The sequence below is a fragment of the Mobula hypostoma genome, chromosome 11 (genome assembly GCF_963921235.1).
Source record: "Mobula hypostoma chromosome 11, sMobHyp1.1, whole genome shotgun sequence".
NCBI lineage: Eukaryota > Metazoa > Chordata > Chondrichthyes > Myliobatiformes > Myliobatidae > Mobula > Mobula hypostoma.
Window position 1 is genome coordinate 9600854 of NC_086107.1, and position 23621 is coordinate 9624474.

General features: G+C 40.8%; 1 protein-coding gene across 1 annotated transcript in view; it reads left to right on the forward strand.

The window, feature by feature from the left end:
- Positions 1-541: 541 nt before the first annotated feature.
- Positions 542-23621, forward strand: part of eif3m (eukaryotic translation initiation factor 3, subunit M) — a 44765-nt gene continuing 21685 nt past the window's right edge. The window contains exons 1-7 of the mRNA XM_063061657.1: positions 542-684; positions 9986-10118; positions 10318-10456; positions 13568-13691; positions 14820-14914; positions 22587-22670; positions 22810-22909. Coding sequence (XP_062917727.1) covers positions 643-684; positions 9986-10118; positions 10318-10456; positions 13568-13691; positions 14820-14914; positions 22587-22670; positions 22810-22909 — 717 coding nt within the window. The 5' untranslated portion in view covers positions 542-642. The remainder of the gene's footprint in view (positions 685-9985; positions 10119-10317; positions 10457-13567; positions 13692-14819; positions 14915-22586; positions 22671-22809; positions 22910-23621) is intronic.

The following is a 23621-nucleotide window of genomic DNA, read 5'->3' on the forward strand; positions in this document are numbered from 1 at the left end:
CTATTTGTGATTTATAATTTAAATTTTAATATTTACTAATTTGAACTATTTTTAATGTTTAATATTTGTAATCCAGGGAGTGTGAAGCGCAGAATCAAATATCGCTGTGATGATTGTACGTTCTAGTACCAATTGTTTGGCGACAATAAAGTATAAAGTATTCCAGTATCTGAGTCTCCATTTGATCAACATTTTCTATGAACTTCACCTGAATTTTTTTCCGGATCATACTATATATATGCAAAAACCCGACATACTTCGTAGTTATAAACATTAACCTAAGACCTGGTGGACGACAGGAATATCAAACCAGCTGGGAAGATCACTTAAATGAGTAACTGGAACAGTATATCTGGAAACACTGCTGGGAAATAGATTCTGAGGGCATATCAGATTGAAATCCTTGCTCTTTAGTAACATATCCGATCTTTCCTATTCCTACTACAAGCCCATTTCCTAATGCTTTCCATTCTGTTCCCTCATCCTTCCAGGGCAGGAAGTCCTGGATTTGGCCGACAAATATTGTTGGCCCGTTTTTAGCGATGTCATTTCCGGAGCGCGCTGACGGGGCGATCCCTTGAAGAGAGCGTGAGGGTGGAAGTGACGTCTGCGCCGGGCTGTTTAGGAGGCGAAGCGGTAGCCATGAGCGTGCCGGCTTTCATCGACATCACCGAGGAGGATCAGGTGAGGCCGCCCGCCCGCGGGGGCAATGGGGCCGGTGACACTGAGGGAGGGGTCGGGCCGACAGCCGAGGAGCCTGGTGGCGAAAGGCCGCTCCCGACGGCCTGTCTGTTCCTTGACCCGCCCGCTTCCTGCACGTGTCAGGCCGGGTCAGCTCGGGGTCGCATCCAACCCGTTGTAGGCCTTGGATTAGAAAACCGCACACAGCCTGAGACAAACCGCAAGTAAAACACTGCAACTGAAGTTTCATGAAGTAAAGCATCCTAATTGCTATGGTTGAGGCCCTTTTTAAAATGTGGTGGACTGTAGGACTGTCATAGATGACGGGCTTTGATCTGGAACGTCAGCTGACCATCTCCCTCCATAGATGTTGCCTAACCTGCTTAGTGCCCCCAGCACCTTCTTCGTTGCTTCAGAATTTCCAGATTGTTCTTTTCCAGTGGCCACTTAGGATCAATAAGTTACTTCAAAATTCAAAAGTAGATTTTATTGTCAGTACATAAATGTCAGTATATACAACCCTGAGATTCATTTTCCTGCGGGCATACTCAGCAAATCTGTAGAATAGTAACGATAGCAGGATCAATGATAAAAGTGCAGAAGACAACAAACACTGCAAATATAAATGAATAGCAATAAATAACGAGAACACAAGATAACAGGATATAAAGTGAGATTATTGGTTGTGGGATAGTAACTGTCTTTGAACCTGTTGGTGCGAGCCCTGAGGCTATTGTACCTGCAGCCTGATGATAGCAGTGACAAGAGAGGTGGTGGGGATCTCTGATGATGGATGCTGCTTTCCTGAGACAGCTTTTCATGTAGATGTGCTCAGTGGTTGGGAGGGCTTTACCGGTGATGCACTGGGCCGAATCCACCCCTTTTTGTAGTGCATTCCATTCAAAGGCATTGCTGTTTCTCTACCAGGCTGTGACACAGCCAGTCAATGCACTGTCCACTGCATGCTTATAGAAGTTTGTCAAAATTTTAGGTGTCGTGCCAAATTTTCGCATACTCCTGAGAAAGCTGAGGGGCTGCTATGCTTTCTTCGCAATTTCACTTGCCTGCTGGACCCAGGACAGACCCTCTGAAATAGTAACACCCAGGAATTTAGTTGCTGACCCTCTCCACCTTTTGAAGTGTCAGTCAGTTTCATTATCACAGACACGTTATGAAATCTGTTTTATAGCAGCAATGCAGTGCAAGACTTAAAAATTACTATCAGTTGTAGTAAATTAATGAATAGTGTAAAAGAGCAATATTGAGTTATGGTTCAGAAATTTGATAGCGCAGGAAAGAGCTATTCCTAAAATATTGAGTGCAGTCTTCAGGCTCCTATACCTCCTCCCTGATAGCAGTAATAAGAGAGTGTATCCCGGATGGTGAGGGTCCTTAATCATGAATGCCTCCTTGTGGCACCACCTTTTAAAGATGACGTTGATGGTAGGGGGTTGACTATAAATCTCTGGCAGCCTTTTTCAATTCTGTGCGTTGGAGTCTCAATACCAGGCAGTGATGCAACTAGTCAGAATGCTTTCCACCATACACCTATAGCAACTTACCAAATCAACTCAAACTCCTAATGAAATATTAGATGTTTTTTGAGCCCAGTATAGATCCTCTGAGATGCTGAGCCCTGGAATTTGAAGCTGCTTACCCTTTCCACCGCTGACCCCCCCCCCCATGAAGACTGTACTGTAAGGAGTCTGTACGTTCTCCCCATGACAGCATGGGTTTCCTCCGGGATCCTCTGATTTCCACCCGCAGTTCAAAGATGTACCAGTTGGTTGGTTAATTGGATGTTGTAAATTGTCCCATGATTAGGCTGTTAAGTCGGGGGGGTTTGCTGGGTGGTGGGGCTCAAGAGGTCGGAAGGGCCGATTCCGCGCTGTATCTCAAATCCTCGATCAATTTCTCTTTCCTGTAATTAATAATCATTTCCTTGGTCTTGTTGACATTGAATGCAAGGTTGTTGTTTGCAGGTGGTATAATAGCAAATTTATGTATAACAGGCTCTCATGGTAACAACCCAATGTTCTGTGTTTTATGATGCAAGTTAAGATGATTATTAGCCGTGGCATCAGGGGAGTGTGCACACAATAAGGCAAACAGTAAAATAAGAACAGAAAATGCTGGAAATATTCAACATGTCAGGCAGCTTCTGTGGGAAGAGAAATACTAACATTTCAAGTTGAAGACCTTTCATCACAACCAGAGGGTGACCGGCATCTGCGGTGTGGTTTTATTGGCAGATGTCAGAACTCTAAAATGAGAAAACAAAATGCTAAACAAAAATAATCTGCAGATTTATTGAAATGCAATGGAACTAGCAACAAGGTGAAGTTCACCCCTGGAATAGTTACAACTGTGTAGATGGCATCTCCATTGTAGGAATTCCAAGTCATGTCAAGTTTGAGTTTACTGTCATGGACATAGATTCACCAGGCTATAAATAACATGGAGATCAGCTTTTTGCAGTACTACAATACATTACTGTCATGGCAAACTTAAGTTTAAAATAACACAAATTATACACAAGTTTGGGCCAGGGACTGGAGGCCTGATGCCTGAGAGTTTGGGGCTAAGACTGCGTTAGAGGCCCATCTGTGTGTGAGAGTAAGTGGGAGTGTGGGAAGGAGCTTGTTTTGCTGTTGTTCAATTTTTTTTGTTGTTTCTGCTTGTGCTATTCTGCTGAACATTGTGGGGATCCTATTTTGCTGACACTTGTGTGCATCCTTGTTAGTTAATGCAAATGACTCATTTCATTGTATGTTTTGACAGTGATAAATAGATGTAATCTTAACTGAAGAGCTCTTGGAGAGAGCGGATATCAGAATTAGGTTTATCACTGGCATGTGATGTGAAAATTGTTAACCTAGCAGCAGCAGTTCAATGCAAAACATAATATAGAAGAAAAATAAATACAGTATATGCATATTGAATAGATTAAAAATCATGCAAAAAACAAATAATATATATTTAAAAAGTGAGGTAGTGTTCAAGGGTTCAATGTCCATTTAAGAATCGGATGGCTGAGGGGAAGAAACTGTTCCTGAATCGCTGAGTGTGTGCCTTCAGGCTTCTGTACCTCCTATCTGATTGTAACAGTGAGAAAAGAGCATGCCCTGGGTACTGGAGACCTTCAGTAATGGACACTGCCTTCCTGAGACATCGTTCCTTGAAGATGTCGATGTCCTGGGTACTTTGTAGGCTAGTACCCAAGATGGAGCTGACTAAATTTACAACCCTTTGCAGCTTCTTTCACTCCTGTGCAGTTTGTGCACTCCTGTGTCCCCCTCCCAGTTATTTGTTGTCATACCAAATCTCTTCAAACTCCTAATAAAGAATAGCCGCTGTCTTGCCTTCTGTATAACTACGTTGATAAGTTGGGACCAGGTCAGATCCTCAGAGATCTTGACACCCAGGAACTTGAAACTGCTCACTCTCTCCACTTCTGATCCCTCTGTGAGGATTAGTATGTGTTCCTTCGTCTTACCCTTCCTGAAGTCCACAATCAGCTCTTTTGTCTTACTGACGTTGAGTGCCAGGTTGTTGCTGCGACACCACTCCACTAGTTGACATATCTCGGTCCTGTACACCCTCTTGTCACCATCTGAGATTCTATCAACAATGGTTGGACAATACCAGGACAATGGCCGGAGTAGGTATTTGCTACATACTATTCAACCACAGCCAGTGTGGTCCAATATTTCTGTGTAGGACAATGTAGAATGGAGTGCAAGATACCATCCTCTTTCTCCTCCCCGCTCCCCCATGAATTCCTTTCAGATGTGTCTCCATGTGAGTTACCTGGTTTCAAGATCTTGACCCCTTGACAACATCTATAAATAGTGATGCCAAATAAATGACAGGGTAGTTATTTCTTTAGGGGTTCAGGTGACTTAACATGGAAAACTAAAGTCCCATACCAAGTTGGTTCTTTGTCACTTTCACTGGTTCTTTATTTTCACCGTTGAGCTGTGGTCTGTGGGAAGCTGGACACAAGGGCATTAGAGGTATCAAAATATCCTGACAATGTGAAAATAAAATGAATATGTAGGAGCCAAAGTGTGTGAAGGAGAAATACGAGATTCTGCAGATACTGTAAATCTTGAATAAACCTCACAAAATACTGTGTTGCTCAAGGTGAAACAAACCCCACGCCCCACCCACCCACCTGCCTTCCTTCTTCCTGGCCTGCATGCATCTATTCCCTGCCAGCTTGTCGTCCTCCTTCTCACTCATCCTCAACTTTTTTATTCTGGCTTCTGCCCCCTTCCTTTCCAATCATAAAGAAGGGTCTCGACCCAAAACATTGACTGTTCATTTCCATCCACAGTCAGACCTTCTGAGGTTCTCCAGTATTTTATGAGAGTGTGAAGAAGGCAAACATTTCATTAAGAAAGACAATACTAAGAATTAATTTTATAATTCTGTATTTAGACTTGCTATTTTAATGCAGGAGCCATACATACTCAAAAGAAATAGGTAAAAAGCCTTTGTAAAACCGTTCCCAGATTCCAGCCTTTAGACAGAATCATCAAGAGTGCTTTTCTTTTTTATCCAGAGAAGAGTGTTTTGTTTCACGTGCGTATCAATTGTGGCACCTTGTCCTACGCTTACTGTCGGTGTAAATCAGTTACAAAGCAGTTGTCAATTGTAAAGAGTAATTTTCACTTTCTAGATTCCAGTTGACAGTATATTCAGCCAATCAATAACTGTAATTGTGAAATGATTGAAAGTGACAGTGTTTACATGTTAATCTGAATGGATGTGAGTGCAGTGCTGATCAAAATATTGTTCTGAGATCATTAAGATACTGCTTTACCTTTGCTGGGGTAAATAATGGAGTGATAACTGGCCATTGTCTGTCAATGTGAAAGATTTTTACTCCCTCACATTGTGGGATGGATGTAAGATTTAAATAAATTCTAAACTCTAAATCAGCAACTGTGAAGCCTCAGCATGTTGTTAACATTCAGTTTAGCTTCTTTCACTAAATTCTGTCTAGCCAAAATTGTCTTTTTTTTCCCATTTTTACAATATTTCTCATCTTTACACATTGGCAGACCATGTCAAAAGGTTTGCATCTATTTGAGTTAAGAAGTTTCTTCTCATTGCGGTCTTGACTGGCTGATCACTGTATCCTGAGATTCAGTGCCTCTGGATTTAAATTTTCCATCTGAAGGGAGCACGCTCTCATCATCTCCGAACCTCTGGGTCACATTGTGCTGAATTGACCAATTGTCACTGCCTACCAGTGTGTACCTGATTCCCTTTTGAAGTCTCACTGATGATGAGGCCTCATTCAGAATATTGCTGAAGTACTGCATCACAGAAACCTCTGATACTTCGACAGAAGGCAAAAGAGGGCATTTTTAAATGAAATTAAATTTTCTTATTCAAATTGTGCTAAGTAATAGATGCTCAAAACACCTAGAAATAATAAACTAGCAATGCATGACTTTCTTTCAGGAAAGGCCATTTTGATTATTCCAAACACTTCTGATCAGCCATCCGGTGGTGTAGTGGCATCTGCACCAGACTTCAGAGTGGGTAGCCCTGGGTCCAAATCCAGCATGCTCCTTGCACGCTTTCCATCCATGCTGTGTTGAGCATCGAGCTAGCAACTCAGCCTCATAAAACAGGCAAATGCTAAAGAAATGGCAGAGTTACCGCCCAATATGCCAGTGAGGCGCGGGAGGATAATATTATATTGTATCAACACCTCTGAGGGTCTCTTAGCGATATTCTGACACTTCCAGTAATACAGCCTACCTTGTGCTTAAATCAGACAAGAAGAACTATATAACTCGTTTAACAACAGTGGCTTGAAGTCATTTAAAAGAATCCAAGCAGTCCTGGAGATTTTGACTGTCTGGACTTTTGATCCTACTATGGCCTCATCACAGCTTTTTAATTTTTTTTTTGCAAAGGACATTCTCCTTTGCAATCTATAGGTCATCTTTTTAATCAAAATAGTTTATTCCAGCTTTTTTTCCTTTTGTTCTCTCTCGGGCCTGACAGGGTGTTCTCTTGGACCTTATGGGAGGCTAATGCAGGAATTGTAGGGGTCCTAGGCAGAGATGTTTAAAAATGTCCTTAGTAGCAGGTGAGGTGCTGGAGGATTGGAAAAATGCTAATGTTGTTCCATTGTTTAGTAAAGGCTGTAAGAATTAGCCAGGAAATTATAGGCTGGTGAGCCTGACTTCAGTAGTGGGTAAGTTTTTGGAAGGTATTTTAAGGTGCTAGATATATAAGATTTGGGTAGACAGGGACTGATTAAGGATAGTTAATGTGGCTTTGTACATGGTAGGTTGTGCCTGACCAATCTTAGAGTTTTTCGAGAATGTTACCAGGAAAATTGATGAAGGGAAGACAGTGGATGTTGTCTGTGTGGACTTTAAAAAGTTCCATATGGGAGGTTGGTCAAGAACGTTCAGTTGCTTGACATTCTGGATGAGGTAGTAGGTAGGATTAGACATTGGCTTCACTGGAGAAGCCAGAGAGTAGTGGTAGATGGTTGCTTCTCTGACTAAAGGCCTGTGACTAGGGATATGTCGTAGGGAACTGTCCTGAGTCTGTTGTTGTTTGTCATGTATATCAGCAAATTTGCAGATGACACAGAGTGAAGGTGGTATGGGCAGTGAGGAAGGTTATGAAACCTTGTAGCGGGGTCTGGAACAGTTGGAGAAATGGACTGAAATTTGTGGAATGCAATATAATGCAAACAAGTGTAAGGTGTTGCATTTTGGGAGGACAAACCAAGGTAGGACTTTCATAGTGAATGGTAGAGCACTGATGAGTGCAGTAGAACAGAGTGATCTGCGAGAGCAGATAGATCATTTCCCATAAACTTGCTGTTGAGCAAAATTGAAATCAACAAGGATGAGAACAGAAGGCAAGCGGATGTTTGGCACTGTCTGCCTGTGTTTGACTAGTCTCTCTTGCTCGCTGCTGTCAAGAGTCTTGGGTCATGGTTTGAGGGATTGGACACTGTCGTTCATGTTACGAAGTGTTTCTGGTTACTCCGTTTTTTAAAATTGTTATTTTCTGCAGTTTTGATCAGGGCAGACTGGTTCTGTGGCCTGCTGTCACAAAGTGGCACAGTGCTAAATTGAACTGAATATTCCTAGATGTGTTTTTCACTCATTTTTTTCTGCTGTTAGCACGATTTGTTCTTTTATTTTGCGCATTGGGTGTTTGATGTTTTTGCTGAACTGTACTTTGAAACTTTGAATAATTCATTGAAGGTGGCGTCACAGGTAGATAGAGTCATAAAGAGAACTTTTGACACAGCCTTCAAAAAATCAACGTATTGAGTACAGAGGATGGGATGTTATGTTCAAGTTGTTTGACATTGATGAGGCCCAATATGGAGTACTGTGTACAATTTTGTTCATTTACCTACAGGAAACATGTCAATAAGATTGAATGAGTGCAGAAAAAAATGTACTAGGACATTGCAGGACTGGAGGACCCTGAGTTATAAGGAAAGGCTGAATAGGTTAGCGCTTTATTCCCTGGAGTGTAGAAGAATGAGAGGAAATTTGATAGAGGTATACAAAATTATGACTGGTATAGATTTTTCTACTGAGATTGGGTGAGATGAGAACTGGATGTCATGGATTAAAGGTGAAAGGTGAAATGCTTAAGGGGAACATGAGGGGAATGTCTTCACTCAGAAGGTAGTGAGTGTATGGAATGAGCTGCCAGCAGAAGTTGTGGATGTGGGTTTAATTTTAACATTTTAGAGAAATTTGGATAGGTGCATGGATGGGAGGGGTATTGTCTAAGTTTAGGAAGATGAGGCTAGGCAGAGTAATAGTTTGGCATGGACTAGATCAATGATTCTCAACCATTTTTTGGCTACGGGCCCCTTAGGAGCTCTTCTCAGGTTCCAGGGCCCCCCTTTCAAACAGGGATACAACACAAACCGATAGACAGAAAATTATTTATTATTGAACACCAAGAAAACTTGAACATTTCGACCTACTGGACAAAACTTTAAAAAAAGACTATGAAATTAAACATCTATCAGGCCTAATGTGATTCTTGAACTTGGTGCTTTTCTGCAAGTTTCATGATATCGGGCTCCAAGTTAGACAATGACAGTCGGAGGTCACCTCTTGCATATGCTGTAATAAACACTTCTCACAACCTACCTTAACGTATAGTATATCCAAACACATATACTTTAAAGTTACTAGCCTAAAACAGGCCTAGCAAGACACGCTTCAGAGAATGAAGTATGGCGATAATTGATGCGAGAACCCTTGATTGAATATTTTGACCCGGTGCAGTCTGATTTGCGACTGACTCTGAAGTGAGGCTGTGTGGGAGGAGCTTAAGCAATGAATTTACCAGGTGCGCCGAATTCAGATGGTGTGTTGGGAAGATATTATAAATAGGAGGGAAACTATTGACTCCAATGAAGGTTGCTGCTTGGGTATTTCATCAGTTCAGTTACCAGGGCCCCCATAAACCCTTGGGGCTCCCCTTCTCACAGTTTTCAGTGGGTGGCCCCCTTCAAATGTGCCAGGGCCCCCATTGAGAATGACTGGACTAGAAGGTCCGAAAAGCCTGTTTCTGAGCTGCAGTACTCTATAAGCACATTGAGAATATGTATTTATTTAAGGATACAATACTGTAACAGGCACTTCCAGTCCAATGAACCATGCCACCCAATTGCACCCCAGAGACCAATTACCTACTAACCGGTACGTCTTTGAATATGGCAGGAATCCCTCATGGTCACAGGGAGGACATGCAAACTCTTTTCAGGCAACAGCAAGAATTTAACCCAGGTTGCTGGCATTGTAATCGTATTACACTAACCACGAAGCTACCATGGTACAAAAGGAAAAGCAATGACAGAAAATAGAATATAGAGTTACAGTTACAAAGAGATTGGATCACGAAAATGGGTATGTTGTGAGGTTATATGTTGTTGTGAGCAAATTCCAAAGTAAATTATCAGCCTATGCTAGAAATATGCAGATGATTAGGCAGTGTCTATGGAGAAACAGTTTAATATTTCAGATTGAATACCTTTCATCATCTAATTACTTTGTCCTTGAATCAGAAACTGTATATAAATCTCTGACATTGCAAAAGTCCATTTGAAGTTTTTGTGAAAATTGAGCCAGTGTGATGATTGTATTAAATGAAAGATCACACTATTTGTGGAAAAAATCTTTGTTGTCGAGATTGCTTGTCCAAGGTGTGAACCATAATGAGGTTGGAAGTTTATTTTGTCATAAACAATTAGTTTGTTTAAGCTTTAATATTTTTTATTTCCCAGGCCTCTGAGCTTCGATCCTACCTGAAGTCAAAAGGGGCTGAAATTTCAGAAGAAAACTCAGAAGGTGGACTGCATGTTGACTTGGCGCATATCATTGAAGTCTGTGATATTTGTCTTAAAGAAGATGACAAAGGTGTGGTTCTTCATACAATTTCCATTTAGTTTTGAAGACATTGCTGTTTTACCTGTTTGTCTGAGGCTTTGATTCCAAGCAGTGTCTTTAAAAAAAAATTGCAGAATCTTTCGGAGATAAGCTAAGGTGTGCAAGGTTTCAAGAATGGCTACACTTGGCTAATATCCTTCAAATGCTTTTCTTTACTCTTTCTATTCAGATGTGGAGAGTGTTATGAACAGCATTGTGTCTCTGCTGTTAATTCTGGAGACCGAGAAGCAGGAAGCTCTGACTGAAAGCCTGTGTGAGAAGTTACTGAAAGCTCGTGAGGGTGAGAGGCCTTCACTGCGATTGCAGCTGTGAGTATACTATGATCACTGAGCATAACAGGATTAAAACATAAGAGTAATGTACTGCCTTACTGGATGTCATGTGCATTGTTTTACATTGAGAGCGTGCTATCTACAAATTGGCTATGGCATTACCATTGTTACAAAAGTGCTGTGGTTGTGAAGCATTGTCAGTTGTGAAAGACGCTATATACATGTAAGGCAAACAACAGGAATTCTGCAGATGCTGGAAATTCAAGCAACACACATCAAAGTTGCTGGTGAATGCAGCAACTTTGATGTGTGATACATGTAAGGCCGCTGTTTATTCTCTTCACAATTGATAATTGCATTTTCAGAGAGTAGCTTCTTTGAGTCCCCGGAGTTTAGAAGAATCTTATGGAAACCCGTCAAATATTGAAAGCTCTTGATGGAGTGGACGTGGAGAGGTTGTTTCCTATACTGGGCGAGTCTAGAATTAGAGGGCACAGCCTCAGAATAGAACGTTCCTTTAGAACAAAGATGAGGAATTGCTTTAGTCAGAGGGTGGTGAATCTATGAAATTCATTGCTACGGATGGATGTGGAGGCCAAGTCAGTGGGTATATTTAAAGTGGAGATTGATAGGTTCTAGATTCGTAAGGCATCAAAGGTTACAGGGAGCATGCAGAGAATGGGATTGAGAGGGATAATAAATCAGCCATGATGGAATGGGTTGAATGGCCTAATTCTGCTTCTATGTTTAATGGTCTTATGGAGTCAGTGGAGGCATTGAGTGTCCCAGTAAGTGTTGCCCATCACCTTATACCAGCACCCCTGCTGAGCCCTGTTGTTGTTTTGTCATGTCTTTGTTTTAACATCATGTAATTAAGACAGGAGAGACAGTTACAGCCTGCATTAATATTTAGGCCGGCAGAAAAAATAATAAAAATGTCACAGAGTAGGCTTTTAGAAGAGGATTGAATAAAGAATTTTTCTTCTAATCCACTGACATTTTCCCAGAGGATTCTTTTTCCTTTAGAATCACAATAACGGTATGAACAAAGGAGCCCCAGCACTGTATTCTTTCTCCCTCTTTTCAAAGCTGTCCAAGTGGGGTAACCTCAGCCTTAAATGTATTGGAATATTGTCTGCAAATATCAGGCAGACAAATTGGCAATTGCTACCACTGTTAGAAATTTAGGCCAGACTGGCCTGGACCTTTCTTTAACTTTCAGTAGTGACACCACTTAAACCAGGGGTCCCCAACCTTTTTCGCAACGCGAACCGGTTTCTTATTGACAATATTCTGCGGACCGGCCGACCCGGGGGGGCGGGGGTGTTGCCGACGGACAAGAGTAGCAGTCGATTACGTTGTGTTTACCCCGAGAAAGTCTACAATGACCATGAAGCCTTGCGCGGGCACCAGTGCGCATGCATGACTTGCGTATGTGTGTATGTGCTGATTTTTTTTCTTCAAATTGTTTTTGGCGATTCTGTTCGGGGTGGGGGGACGGTGTTAATCACGACTGGAATATCGGTGATAAGTGGCTAATACACTCAATTTTGTTTCTATAAGGGTTTATCTAACAAATTTAATATTAAACACAGCGCATATTTTCCTCCCATGAATATAGTGATAAGTCAATTATCAGCGGAGGACAGGGGAGCTTGAAGTAAGTGTTGAACGAACTTCCAGTAGAAGTGGTAGAGGCAGGTTCGATATTGTCATTTAAAGAAAAAATGGATAGGTATATGGACAGGAAAGGAATGGAGGGTTATCGGCTGAGTGTAGGTCGGTGGGACTAGGTGAGAGTAGCGTTCAGCACGGACTAGAAGGGCCGCGATCGCCTGTTTCCGTGCTGTAATTATTATATGGTTATATTAGTCACTTATAAGTCAATAGCATCATAACATTTTAAGTAACTTTTGGATATTAAACACACAGCACATATTTTCTCCATATGAACATATAAACTCATTGCAACGCACCAATATCGCTGAATCAGTGGGAGCCCTGGGCTGAATACTTGTTTCCCTGCAACAACACGGTCCCATCGAGGGGTGATGGGAGACAGCAATTTAGTTTTCGTTGCATTCAATGCAGAAAACTCCGCTTCGCAGCGATATTGTGTTGGAAATAGAAGCAACATTTTCAGTGCTTTCGTGGCTATCTCAGGATATTCAGCCTTGACTTTGATCCGGAATGCCGGCAGAGATGTTATGTCAAACATACTTTTCAGCCCGTCGTCATTTGTAAGCTCGAGGAGTTGATCTCCTTCCCGCGCTGACATGGATGACGCGTGTGTAATGACCTCGCATGCGTTCAAGCTCAACCGTGGGTGTGACAGGGAATGAGGAAAGGTGCAGCTGACTCCTATCGCCAAATCATGTCGTTTCCTCGCAGCCCGGTAGCACATGCTTTGCGGCCCAGTACCAGTCCGTGGCCCGGTGGTTGGGGACCGCTGACTTAAACTCTTCCATTAGTGCAATGACCTTTCATTTGAAACTTGTTCACAATCAATTGTCGTTCCTTTTAGCTTTTTGTGCCTTGTTGTCTAAAATCATGCTGATGTTCTAGTGCAGGCATTAATAGTAAAATCTGAACAGTTTTCCCAATGGTCCTGCTCAGACATTTCACCATCCATCAGCAATGTCATATGACCAAAGCAGTGAAAGATGAGGCAGACACACTAGACACAATCATTCATTAATTATATACCACAGGGCATAGGAATGCTTAGTATTAAGACGACATGGGGAATGTGGTTTCTTGACCAGTGTCAAAAAGATGTTCTTTGTTTTTAAAAAATGTTTAATGCAAAAATTGGTAGATTTATACATAAAATATAAATGCGACACAACCTTATTTAAACTTTATAAATTTGGGTATGGTCCTAAGATCCAGAAAATGTTCGGAGGAGTTTTACCCTTTTTCAGTCAGGGAAGAGGATCTTCAGTTACAAGGAGAGACTGGCAAAGTTAGTTAAGTGGATTAATAACCAGGTGGGGAGATGTGTCATAGACTCAGGGGTTCCTTACAGCACTGAAAAAGATCAAAGGGCAACACGGGGTGAACGCTTGTGCTGTCCAGTTGTTCAATCTGAGAACCATTTTTCTAACATTTGTATATAGTGTGAATGTGGCTATCCTTTTCACTTAGGTTGCGTAATCTTTTCCATGGAATGGAGGAGAATGCTCCTGCCAGGTACATTGTATATTGCAGTCTCATCAAGGTAGCTGCATCCTGTAATGCTATTCAATACATTCCTACTGATCTTGATCAGGTGAGTCACTCACTTCACATGTTTTACTTCATTATGGTCATTGGCTGTTTTAATTCCGGAGCAAGTGGTAATGTTGTTGGCGAGAAACTTGTTGCAGCCACTTCCAGTAATGCTACAGTCCTGTAATAGCAGAACATTCTGTTTGGTGGTATCCCTTGTCAATCTAAGGCAGCAACACACACAAGAAGATTTAAAATTCTTCAGGGTAGACATATCTTGAAGAGATTTCTCAGTGGAGCAGCAAATCATTTATAAATCCCTGCCAACCTAAGGCAGGCAGGAATTTAGAAACAAGAGTAGGCTACTGAACTCCTCATCCTGTTCTGTTCAATAAGATCATGGCTTAATCCTAAGTAACTTTGGTTGAAACAATTCTGTCAATCTTTCACTGACCCACCATAAATTCCATTTTGCAGAATGCTATTGTTAGTTTCCTAACTGTGGAAAGAACTGTCTGTAAAGTTTAGTATCTGGCCCGGACTCTCCGTCCAGCAGCTATACTACTGTTTCACTGAATAATTTGAAAAAGTTAATCAAAACTTCATTTAACTGTCAACAGGGACAGTTTCATTTTGCAAGGGTAATAAACCAGTTGTGTATGTGTACGTACATGTACACACTCCTGTTACTAATGTTTCACCAGCAATAGAGCTTTTCTACTGTTAAAACAAATATCTTGGCCATTTTCATTTCATACTGTCAATTTTTATGCCTTGGTTATTTAAATCATGCCAGATTTTTGCACCGTTCTCCATTTTCTCTAAGTCAGTTGTCTGTTTTTCGAAATCACTTCCTGATCTCTATTTTCCTGCCTAGATTGGCAATCTTGGTATGATTTCTTTGCTAGGTTTCAATGCAGTAACAAGACCAAAGTATTCCCGATACTGAGTCAGAAAGTATTAAACAAATCAGACAGCATCTTTTTTTTTAAAGGGTTAGCACTTTAGGGTTAATGACGGCTGAAAGTTCAGACATACCACTTTTGATCAGAAACATTTTCTTGGAGCAGATGTTGCCTGACCAACTTAGTGTTAACAATTTCCTATTTGCATTTATCTACAGTTAATGTCCTGTAGTCTTTTATGATGAATAATATCAAAAAGTTAGTAACTTTTGTTTTCCAACAAGGTACGGAAGTGGATATCAGACTGGAACCTCACTGTGGACAAGAAACACCATGTATTGCGATTGCTTTATGAAGCCTTGGTTGACTGTAAGAAAAGGTAATGTTCTGTTTTGAATTTAGTAGGTGTGCCACAGTAGCATAGCAGTTCGAGTGACTCCAGTACAGCTTGGGGCTTCAGAGATCAATTCTGATGTCATCTGTAAGAGGTTGTTCCTGTGACTATGTGGGTTTCCTCCCACAGTCCAAAGACGTACCAATTAATTGGTAATTGTAAATTGTCCTGTAATTAGGCTGGGGTTAAATAGGTTGCAGGGCCAGAAAGGCCTGTTTCACGCTGTATCTCTAAATAAAATAAATAAACATTAAATGTGCACTTAACTTTTTTGAAGTATTTGAAGTTAAATAGAGTTCTAATACAGAGTCTTTATTGAAATGAATGACTGAGTAGTCACTGGGGACTGGATGTCCTGCTCTTGGTCCTCCTGCATTTTCTGCTGAACAATTAAACAAATTAGCAACAAAGGAATACTCGGGCACTAACTGCTATATCTTGATTGACTGGGCTTGCATTCTACTGCTTGAAGGGTTCTGCTCAATGTGTCTATAACATAACTCCAGTAAATGTAAAGGCTATTAATATGGTGACAGATTATGCGCTGAGCCTTTGACAGGAAACAATTAAAACACTCAAGTTACCCCCTCTTTGCACCGTTTGCCTTGTGTCTGGATGTCATAACTGCCAAAGTTTCCCTTGGGTCACGATAAAACACTGCTGCTGTTTAAGACTGTCTTCTGTATTTCTGAATTTCATCCTTGCTCATATCCAGGTCATTCAACGATGATGCCAAATGGCAAAAGCCACTGAAAATCTAAATTTCTTCAAAAGCTGAGGTTTGGGATAATTTGAAAATGTTGAGTTTTACAGATGCTTGTTAAGTAGGAGTAATCAGGACTACAAACAAGGGCAATTATTTACCTTCCTTTATTTCAAACTTACTGGGTTGTGAAGCCCCTGCTATAGCACATTATAACTACAGCCTTTACCTATAGTACAGATTTCATCTTTCCAAATGCTCTTGTACTCCCTGATTGGTTCCATGTTCTTAGTTTTGAGCCAACGTGTGTATCTTTCACTCCAGCCTAGCTGATAGAGCACAGTCTTAGAAACTTCAGAATAGAAGATGCGTTCAAATTCACAGGATTTCAGTAGAATATTAGAAACACTACTTGTTCCAATTAACTGGAGCTTTAGTAAGACTGCATCTGGAATATTGTGTCCAAATCTAGGGTCTTGATAAAGTATATCCTTCCTATGGACCGTTTGTCCCACTCCCATTAGGGCAGAGGCTTTGCAGCAACCACATCAAGACCACTAAACTCAAAAACATTTACTTCCCCAATCCTTCAGGCTAATCAACCCATTAATCCACCCCACCCCACCACAACTAAATATACATCACCTAGTGTCACTTCATGTACATAGAATCAGTTTGTATAAAGTCTAATGAGTGGACAGTTACTGCAACAGGAGGTTTATCACAAGGCAAAAAGAATTTGACACAAGGTAACATCTTCCTTACATTGTACTTTGCCCACTAATGTGAGCTTTACGGAGCTGTGGAGGTGGATTGGCAGGCCTGAGAATAAACAGTACCCACCCACTTTCCAACATGTCACCTAGAGGCTAAACAGGGAAAGTTAGAAGACAACCACGTGATTCTATAAATGCTGGAAATCTGGAGTAACACATACAAATTGCTGGAGGAACTCAGCAGGTCAGGCTGCATCTATGGAAAGGAATAAACAGTCGATGTTTCAGGCTGAGACCCTTCACCAGGAAAGACAAGGCTGTATATTAAAAAAGAAAATGGCTTAATTGTTTTCATCAGTCGATAAAATATGGTAGTTCACAAAAGATAAATTATGGCAACTGGGAAAGTTGTATCCTTAGTCAATGTTTTAGGGGATAGAGGAGCTGATAAACAGCTGAAAGTCTTGCTTTCAATAAGTTCACAACATCTGCATGCTCAAAATAAGCCTAAATCAGAACAGAATCTCTAACTGTTGAACTTAATGACCCAGTGGCAATTAATCTCTATATACTCAAGGTAGAAATTCTGGAAGTAATGTTTATTTAGTATTTCAATTTTTGATTCTATATTTCATTATGTACTGTGTAGCGCAGCATGTGGTGTTATAACACTGTTGTACATCAAAGGCTTGAAATAGGAGCAGACTTGAGCTACTTATCACTGTCATCTCATGCCCAAGTTGCATTGCTTTGTTTGAACGTGTGCCAGAATATCTTACTGCAGATCATATAGGAACTTTGTGCCTGACCAAAGGAGGTAGATCAGTCCCTTAGTAGGTATGTTTGTTTACAAATCAAATATGAAGCACATTTTTGAGCTGTTTTATTTTAAAGATTTGAACTTGTCTTCCTTCAAAAGCTTTTTTTTAATGCTTCTATTGCCCTGACTTAATAGAAACATAGAAAATCTACAGCACAATACAGGCCCTTTGGCCTACAATGCTGTACCGAACATGTACTTACTTTAGAAATTACCTAGGGATACCCATGGCCCTCTGTTTTTCTAAGCTCCTTGTACCTATCCAGGAGTCTCTTAAAAGACCCTATTGTATCCGCCTCCACCACCGTCCCTGGCAGCCCATTCCACACTCTCACCACTCTCTGCATTAAAAAAAAACTTACCCCTGACATCTCCTTCGTATCTACTTCTAAGCACCTTAAAACTGTGCCTTCTCGTGTTAGCCATTTCAACCCTGGGAAAAAGCCTCTGACTATCCACACGATCAGTGCCTCTCATATACACCTCTATCAGGTCACCTTTCATCCTCCGCCACTCCAAGGAGGAAAGGCCAAGTTCTCATAAGGCATGCTCCCCAATCCAGGCAACATCCTTGTATATCTTTTCTGCACCCTTTCTATAGTTTCCACATCTTTCCTGTAATGAGGTGACCAGAACTGAGCACAGTACTCCAAGTGGGGTCTGACTAGAGTCCTATATAGCTGCAACATTACCTCTTGGTTCTTAATCTCAATCCCACGGTTAATGAAGGTCAATACACCGTATGCCTTCTTAACCACAGAGTGGACCAGCGCAGCAGCTTTGAGTGTCCTATGGACTCGGACCCCAAGATCCCTCTGATCCTTCACACTGCCAAGAGTCTTATCGTTAATACTATATTCTGCCTGCATATTTGACCTACCAAAATGAACCACCTCACACTTAACTGGATTGAACTCCATCTGCCACTTTTCAGCCCAGTTTTGCATCCTATCGATGTCCCACTGTATCCTCTGACAGCCCTCCACATTATCCACAACACCCCCAACCTCTGTGTCATCAGCAAATTTACTAATCCATCCATCCACTTCCTCATCTAGGTTATTTATAAAAATTACGAAGAGTAAGGGTCCAAGAACTGATCCCTGAGGCACACTACTGGTCACCGACCTCCATGCAGAATATGTCCCGTCTACAATCACTCTTTGCCTTCTGTGGGCAGGCCAATTCTGGACCCACAAAGCAATGTCCCCTTGGATCCCATGCCTCCTTACTTTCTCAATAATACTGACATGTATCTTATCAAATGCCCTGCTGAAATCCATATACACTACATCTACTGCTCTGTGTTGATCAATGTATTTAGTCACATCTTCAAAAAATTCAATCAGGCACATAAGGCACACCTGCCTTTGACAAAGCCATGCTGACTATTCCTAATCATATTATGCCTCTCCAAATGTTCATAAATCCTGCTTCTCAGGATCTTCTCCATCTACTTACCAACCACTGAAGTAAGACTCACTGGTCTGTAATTTTCTGGGCTATCTTTACTCCTTTTCTTGAATAAGGAACAACATCTGCAACCCTCCAATCCTCTGGAGCCCCCTCCGTCCCCATTGATGGTGCAAAGATCATTGCCAGAGGCTCAGCAATCTCCTCCCAAGATCCTTTTCCGTAGTGAATACTGAAGCAAAGTATTCATGAAGTACCTCTGCTATCTCCTCCAGTTGTGTACACACTTTCCCACTGTCATACTTGATTGGTCCTATTCTCTCACATCTTATCCTCTTGCTCTTGCCATACTTGTGGAATGCCTTGGGGTTGGTTTTCTTTAATCCTGTTCACCAATGCCTTTTCATGGCCCCTTCTGGCTTTCTTAATTTTGTTCTTAAACTCCTTCCTGCTAGCCTTATAATCTTGTAGATCTCTATCATTACCTAGTTTTTTTTTTTGAACCTTTTCTTCTTGACTAGATTTTCAACAGCCTTTGTACACCACAGTTCCTGTACCTTACCATCCTTTCCCTGTCTCATTGGAACGTACCTATGTAGAACGCCATGCAAGTACCCCCTGAACATTTGCCACATTTCTGCCGTACATTTCCCTGAGAACTTCTGTTCCCAGTTTATGCTTCCAAGTTTCTGCCTGATAGCTTCATATTTCCCCTTGCTCCAATTAAACACTTTCCTAACTTATCTGCTGCTATCCCTCTACAATGCTCTGGTAAAGGAGATAGAATTGTGATCACTATCTCCAACATGCTCTCCTACTGAGAAACCTGACACCTAACCAGGTTCATTTCCCAATACCAGACCAAGTACAGCCTCTCCTCTTGTACATATTGTGTCAGGAAACCTTCCTAAACACACCTAACGAACTCCACCCCATCTAAACCCCTTGCTGTAGGGAGATCTGCCTGCATGACGATCCTGTTGTTATTACACCTTTCCAGAATCTGTCTCCCTATCTGCTCCTCGATGTCCCTGTTACTAGTGGGTGGTCTATAAAAAAGCACCCAGTAGAGCTATTGATCCCTTCCTGTTTCTAACTTCCACCCACAGAGACTCAGTAGACAATCCCTCCAAGACTTCCTCCTTTACTACAGCCGTGACACTATCTGATCAGCAGTGCCACACCCCAACCTCCCTGTCCTTTCTGAAACATCTGAAGCCTGGCACTCCGTGTAAACTTTCCTGCCCCTGAGCCATTCAAGTCTCTGTAATGGCCACACCATCATAGCTCCGTGTTACCGAGGTACAGGTTCAGCTTCCATTCCTGGCACTTGAGCTGAATCTCCCAGTGACATGCTGAAGAGAACATTTCTTTCTGTGGGTGTAACATAAAGCCAAGGCCCCTTTAGCTCTCATTATTAAAACGCCAAGACCCAGGAATTAACACCTCCCTCTGCAACTAGATCATCAATTTGTGATTGATTTGTGGCTATGAGCACATTGTTGTTTACATAATATCAGGCAACTTTTTGTCAGAGCTAATCAATTCAGTGCAATTTGCCTACTGCTGAAACGGATCTATGGCAGATGCCATCAGCACTCATCTGTGGAGCATCTGGATAGTAAAGCCACCTACATTCTACTACTGTTTATTAACTACAGTTCTGCCTTCATTGCTATCTTCCAAGTAAACTCATCACCAAGCTCCAGACCCTAGGAGTTAATGTCTCATTCTGTAATTAGATTTTTGACTTTCTGAACAACAGACTGCAATCAGTAAGGATATGCAGCAACGCCTCTGCCACAATTATTCTGGTCCTCCACAAGGCTGCATGCTCAGCCCCAACTCTACTCCCTGGACACTCATGACTGTGCGGCCAGATTCTGCTCCGGTTCCATCTACAAGTTGGCAGATGATACCACTGTAGTGGTCCGTATCTGAAATAACAATGAGTTCAAGTACAGGAAGGAGATAGAGAGCTTAGGAATATGGTGTTATGAGAACAGCCTTTCCCTCGATAATAAAACAGAAGAGCTGGTCATTGACTTCAGGAAGAGGAGGTGCTACACGTGCACTAGTTCATAAATTCATGCTAGATCTTTCAAGGCAATTTTCTGCTTATCAGTCCCTTAAATGAATAAAATTAGCAAGCCATTAGGTTTCCAAACGTGTTTCACATTCTGCCATTGGTCATAAACGGCTCCATTTGTAGCTTCTTGTACTTTGGATAAGGGGAAAGGGAAGACAGAGAATGGAACAGATATGGGGTGAATGACATCCTCCTGTGCTGTATCATTGTTGCTAGGACAACACAACAACTTGTGCGATATTTTTGTTTTTGAAACTGTAATTTTTGATCACTGTCTTAACTTCAAAACTAATGAATATAAAACGTTGTAGATCCAAGCACCAGTGATTCTAAAATTGTATGTTAAACTTCCATAGCTTGTTATGATCTGCAGTGTTAGAATCATTGGTGTTTGGATCTACTGTTGTTAGAGGCACTCTAAAACTGCAACTCTAGTAGATTATGACAAATTTGGTGCATCAACATAGTGGTTCTGACAGAAGACAAATCTGTCCTTTTTAAAGAAAAGCTTTTAATCAACAGAAAAGGCAGTTTCTTTTTCCTTTGTGAAGCAGCTGAAAAACCTATTAACTTTGAAAGAAAAAGTTAAAATATTTGTATGTCACAATGAAGTATGAATTAGCTGTATGTTATAGGATGTGACTCAGAATGAGCCTTTAAGTACACAGGAAAGCAGCCTTATATCTGTGTCTAAAGGGCGAACTACTACACACTTACAGATGCTTGCCCAATGAATTATGAGGCATGGTTACTCTCCAAAAGGAGCAGAGTAATTGTGCACTGAAGCAAACTTTTGATCTAGTTTTCAAGTGTACCAACTAATTCATTGAAACCAATTTAAAAAGATAAATAGCATAACAATGTATTTTATCAACCTTCTCTGTTCACTTTTAGTGACTAGATAAATATGAAGCAAATGATGGGAATTAGTTGCTTTGATGGCAATATGAGATTAATTGAGACTCAGAATTATGTAGAACTTATTAATACACAATTTTATCAAGTTTAAACTAGCAAACCGTGCTTCATAAATATAGCCAAAATGCCCAAAAGATAGCAAAGCAATAATAAAAATTGACACCGCATAGATCACAGAAAAGGTATGAAAGTGCAAGACAAGAGGCAGGAAAGATTTATCAGAATGGTTCCAAAGATTTAAGCCATAATGATAGAAAGGAGATGTTTGGGTTGTTCTGAGAAAAGAAGTTAAGAAAAGATAGGGCAGAAGAATCAGAGTAATGAATTGAGTTGGGATTGAGGAAGAAGGTAGTCACTGCTGGGTAATCATTACTTTAATTGCATTCCTGTGAATAGAAATTGGAAAGTTTTTTTTTGTAGAAAGCCAGCAATGGACCTGGGCTGAATGATACCTTTGTGTGACTTAGTATTTCTAAATGAGACTGTAAATGGGTTAATGTACTTAAGACCATATCCTTGTTTTCCAAATTATTTACACTCAGGTGTGATAAAATACATAAGGAGTCTTCAACCAGAAACATTAATTCTTTCTCTTAACAGCTGCTACCTGACCTGCTGAGTTTCACCAACATTTTATGCCTTTTATTTCATATTTCCTGTGTTTGTAGTTTGTTTTCCCATTTACTAGTAATGAATGACATGGATAATAGAGCTGTCAGCAATAATGTAAGGCTGGCATTGACAAATAATTTCATTCAACTTCACTTAAACCCCATCATTGAAATGTTCCCACAACCAGTGGCCCACTTTCAAGGACTCTTCCTCTCATGTTCTCTATATTTATTGCTTATTTATTTTCTGTTAAGTGGTAAATGAGTTCCATTAATGCAACTTTAGACCCAAGATTGTCTACTACTTTATAACAGAAAAAGAATTATTAAAAGTGCTTGGTTCTTCATTAGAATCAACTGTGTTGAAATTCCCACTCTTTTTAACAGTGATGCAGCTGCCAAAATTATGGTGGAATTGCTTGGAAGTTACACAGAAGACAATGCTTCACAGGCTAGGGTTGACGCTCACAGGTAACGAATTATTCTGGGCTTTCTAAACCTAAATTGTCTTTTGCATAGTTTTGGTTATGAATTATATAAATGGCGGTTGAAAATCTTCTAGATAAATTGAATACAGAGGTAATGCTTTATTGGATTTTTTTTTCAACAGATGTATTGTAAGAGCATTGAAGGATCAAAACACATTTCTTTTTGACCATCTTCTTGCTTTAAAACCGGTTCGATTCCTAGAAGGGGAACTTATTCATGATGTGAGTTATAATTATGGGTTTGTTGCATTACAATGCCTTAAAATCAAGTTTTATAGTTAAGCAGTGGCTTGATGCATAGACTGAAGAATGACACTCTCCAAACATAATATGTATCTTTTAAAGCATTGTCTTGTTCTGCCTCCCATACGTAATAATGCAAAGTAAAGATATCAGGGTCAGCTGCTTACTAAGAGCACGGAGGAAATTGTCTCTGTCCATAGCCTTGACTGTGTGTTTTAAATTACATTCCTCTGTCATTTTGTAATGAGAGGTATAATCTTGGCTGTGGCAATCAAAGCGGTACAGTGTACAAGATTAATGGATTTTCTGTTAAGTTGCCAGTGTTGTGTTTTAGCCTGCTAATCTCTTTAATAACACTCGGCACAATGCTCTGTCAAATCGATTTGCTACTACTGGACGGATCCCAAAATTTCTTTTGATCTTTTAGTTATAACCCAGGGAGCACTGAAGTGAGTATGCTAACTGGGCATTTATTCAATTCCCACATGCCTCTGCAGTTTTTTTTTCCATAATTTGGGTTGGTAGTTCCATTCAGACAGCACAGTACAGGAAGTTCGAATCAGAGATCATCAAGGTTACATGCAAGTGAATCTAATATAAACACGAGTTTTGATGTTTATTTTTAATTGAACTACAGGCCAAATTCTGAGACTCTCATCATGAATCGTGCCTTGATTGGTCAATCTATTTG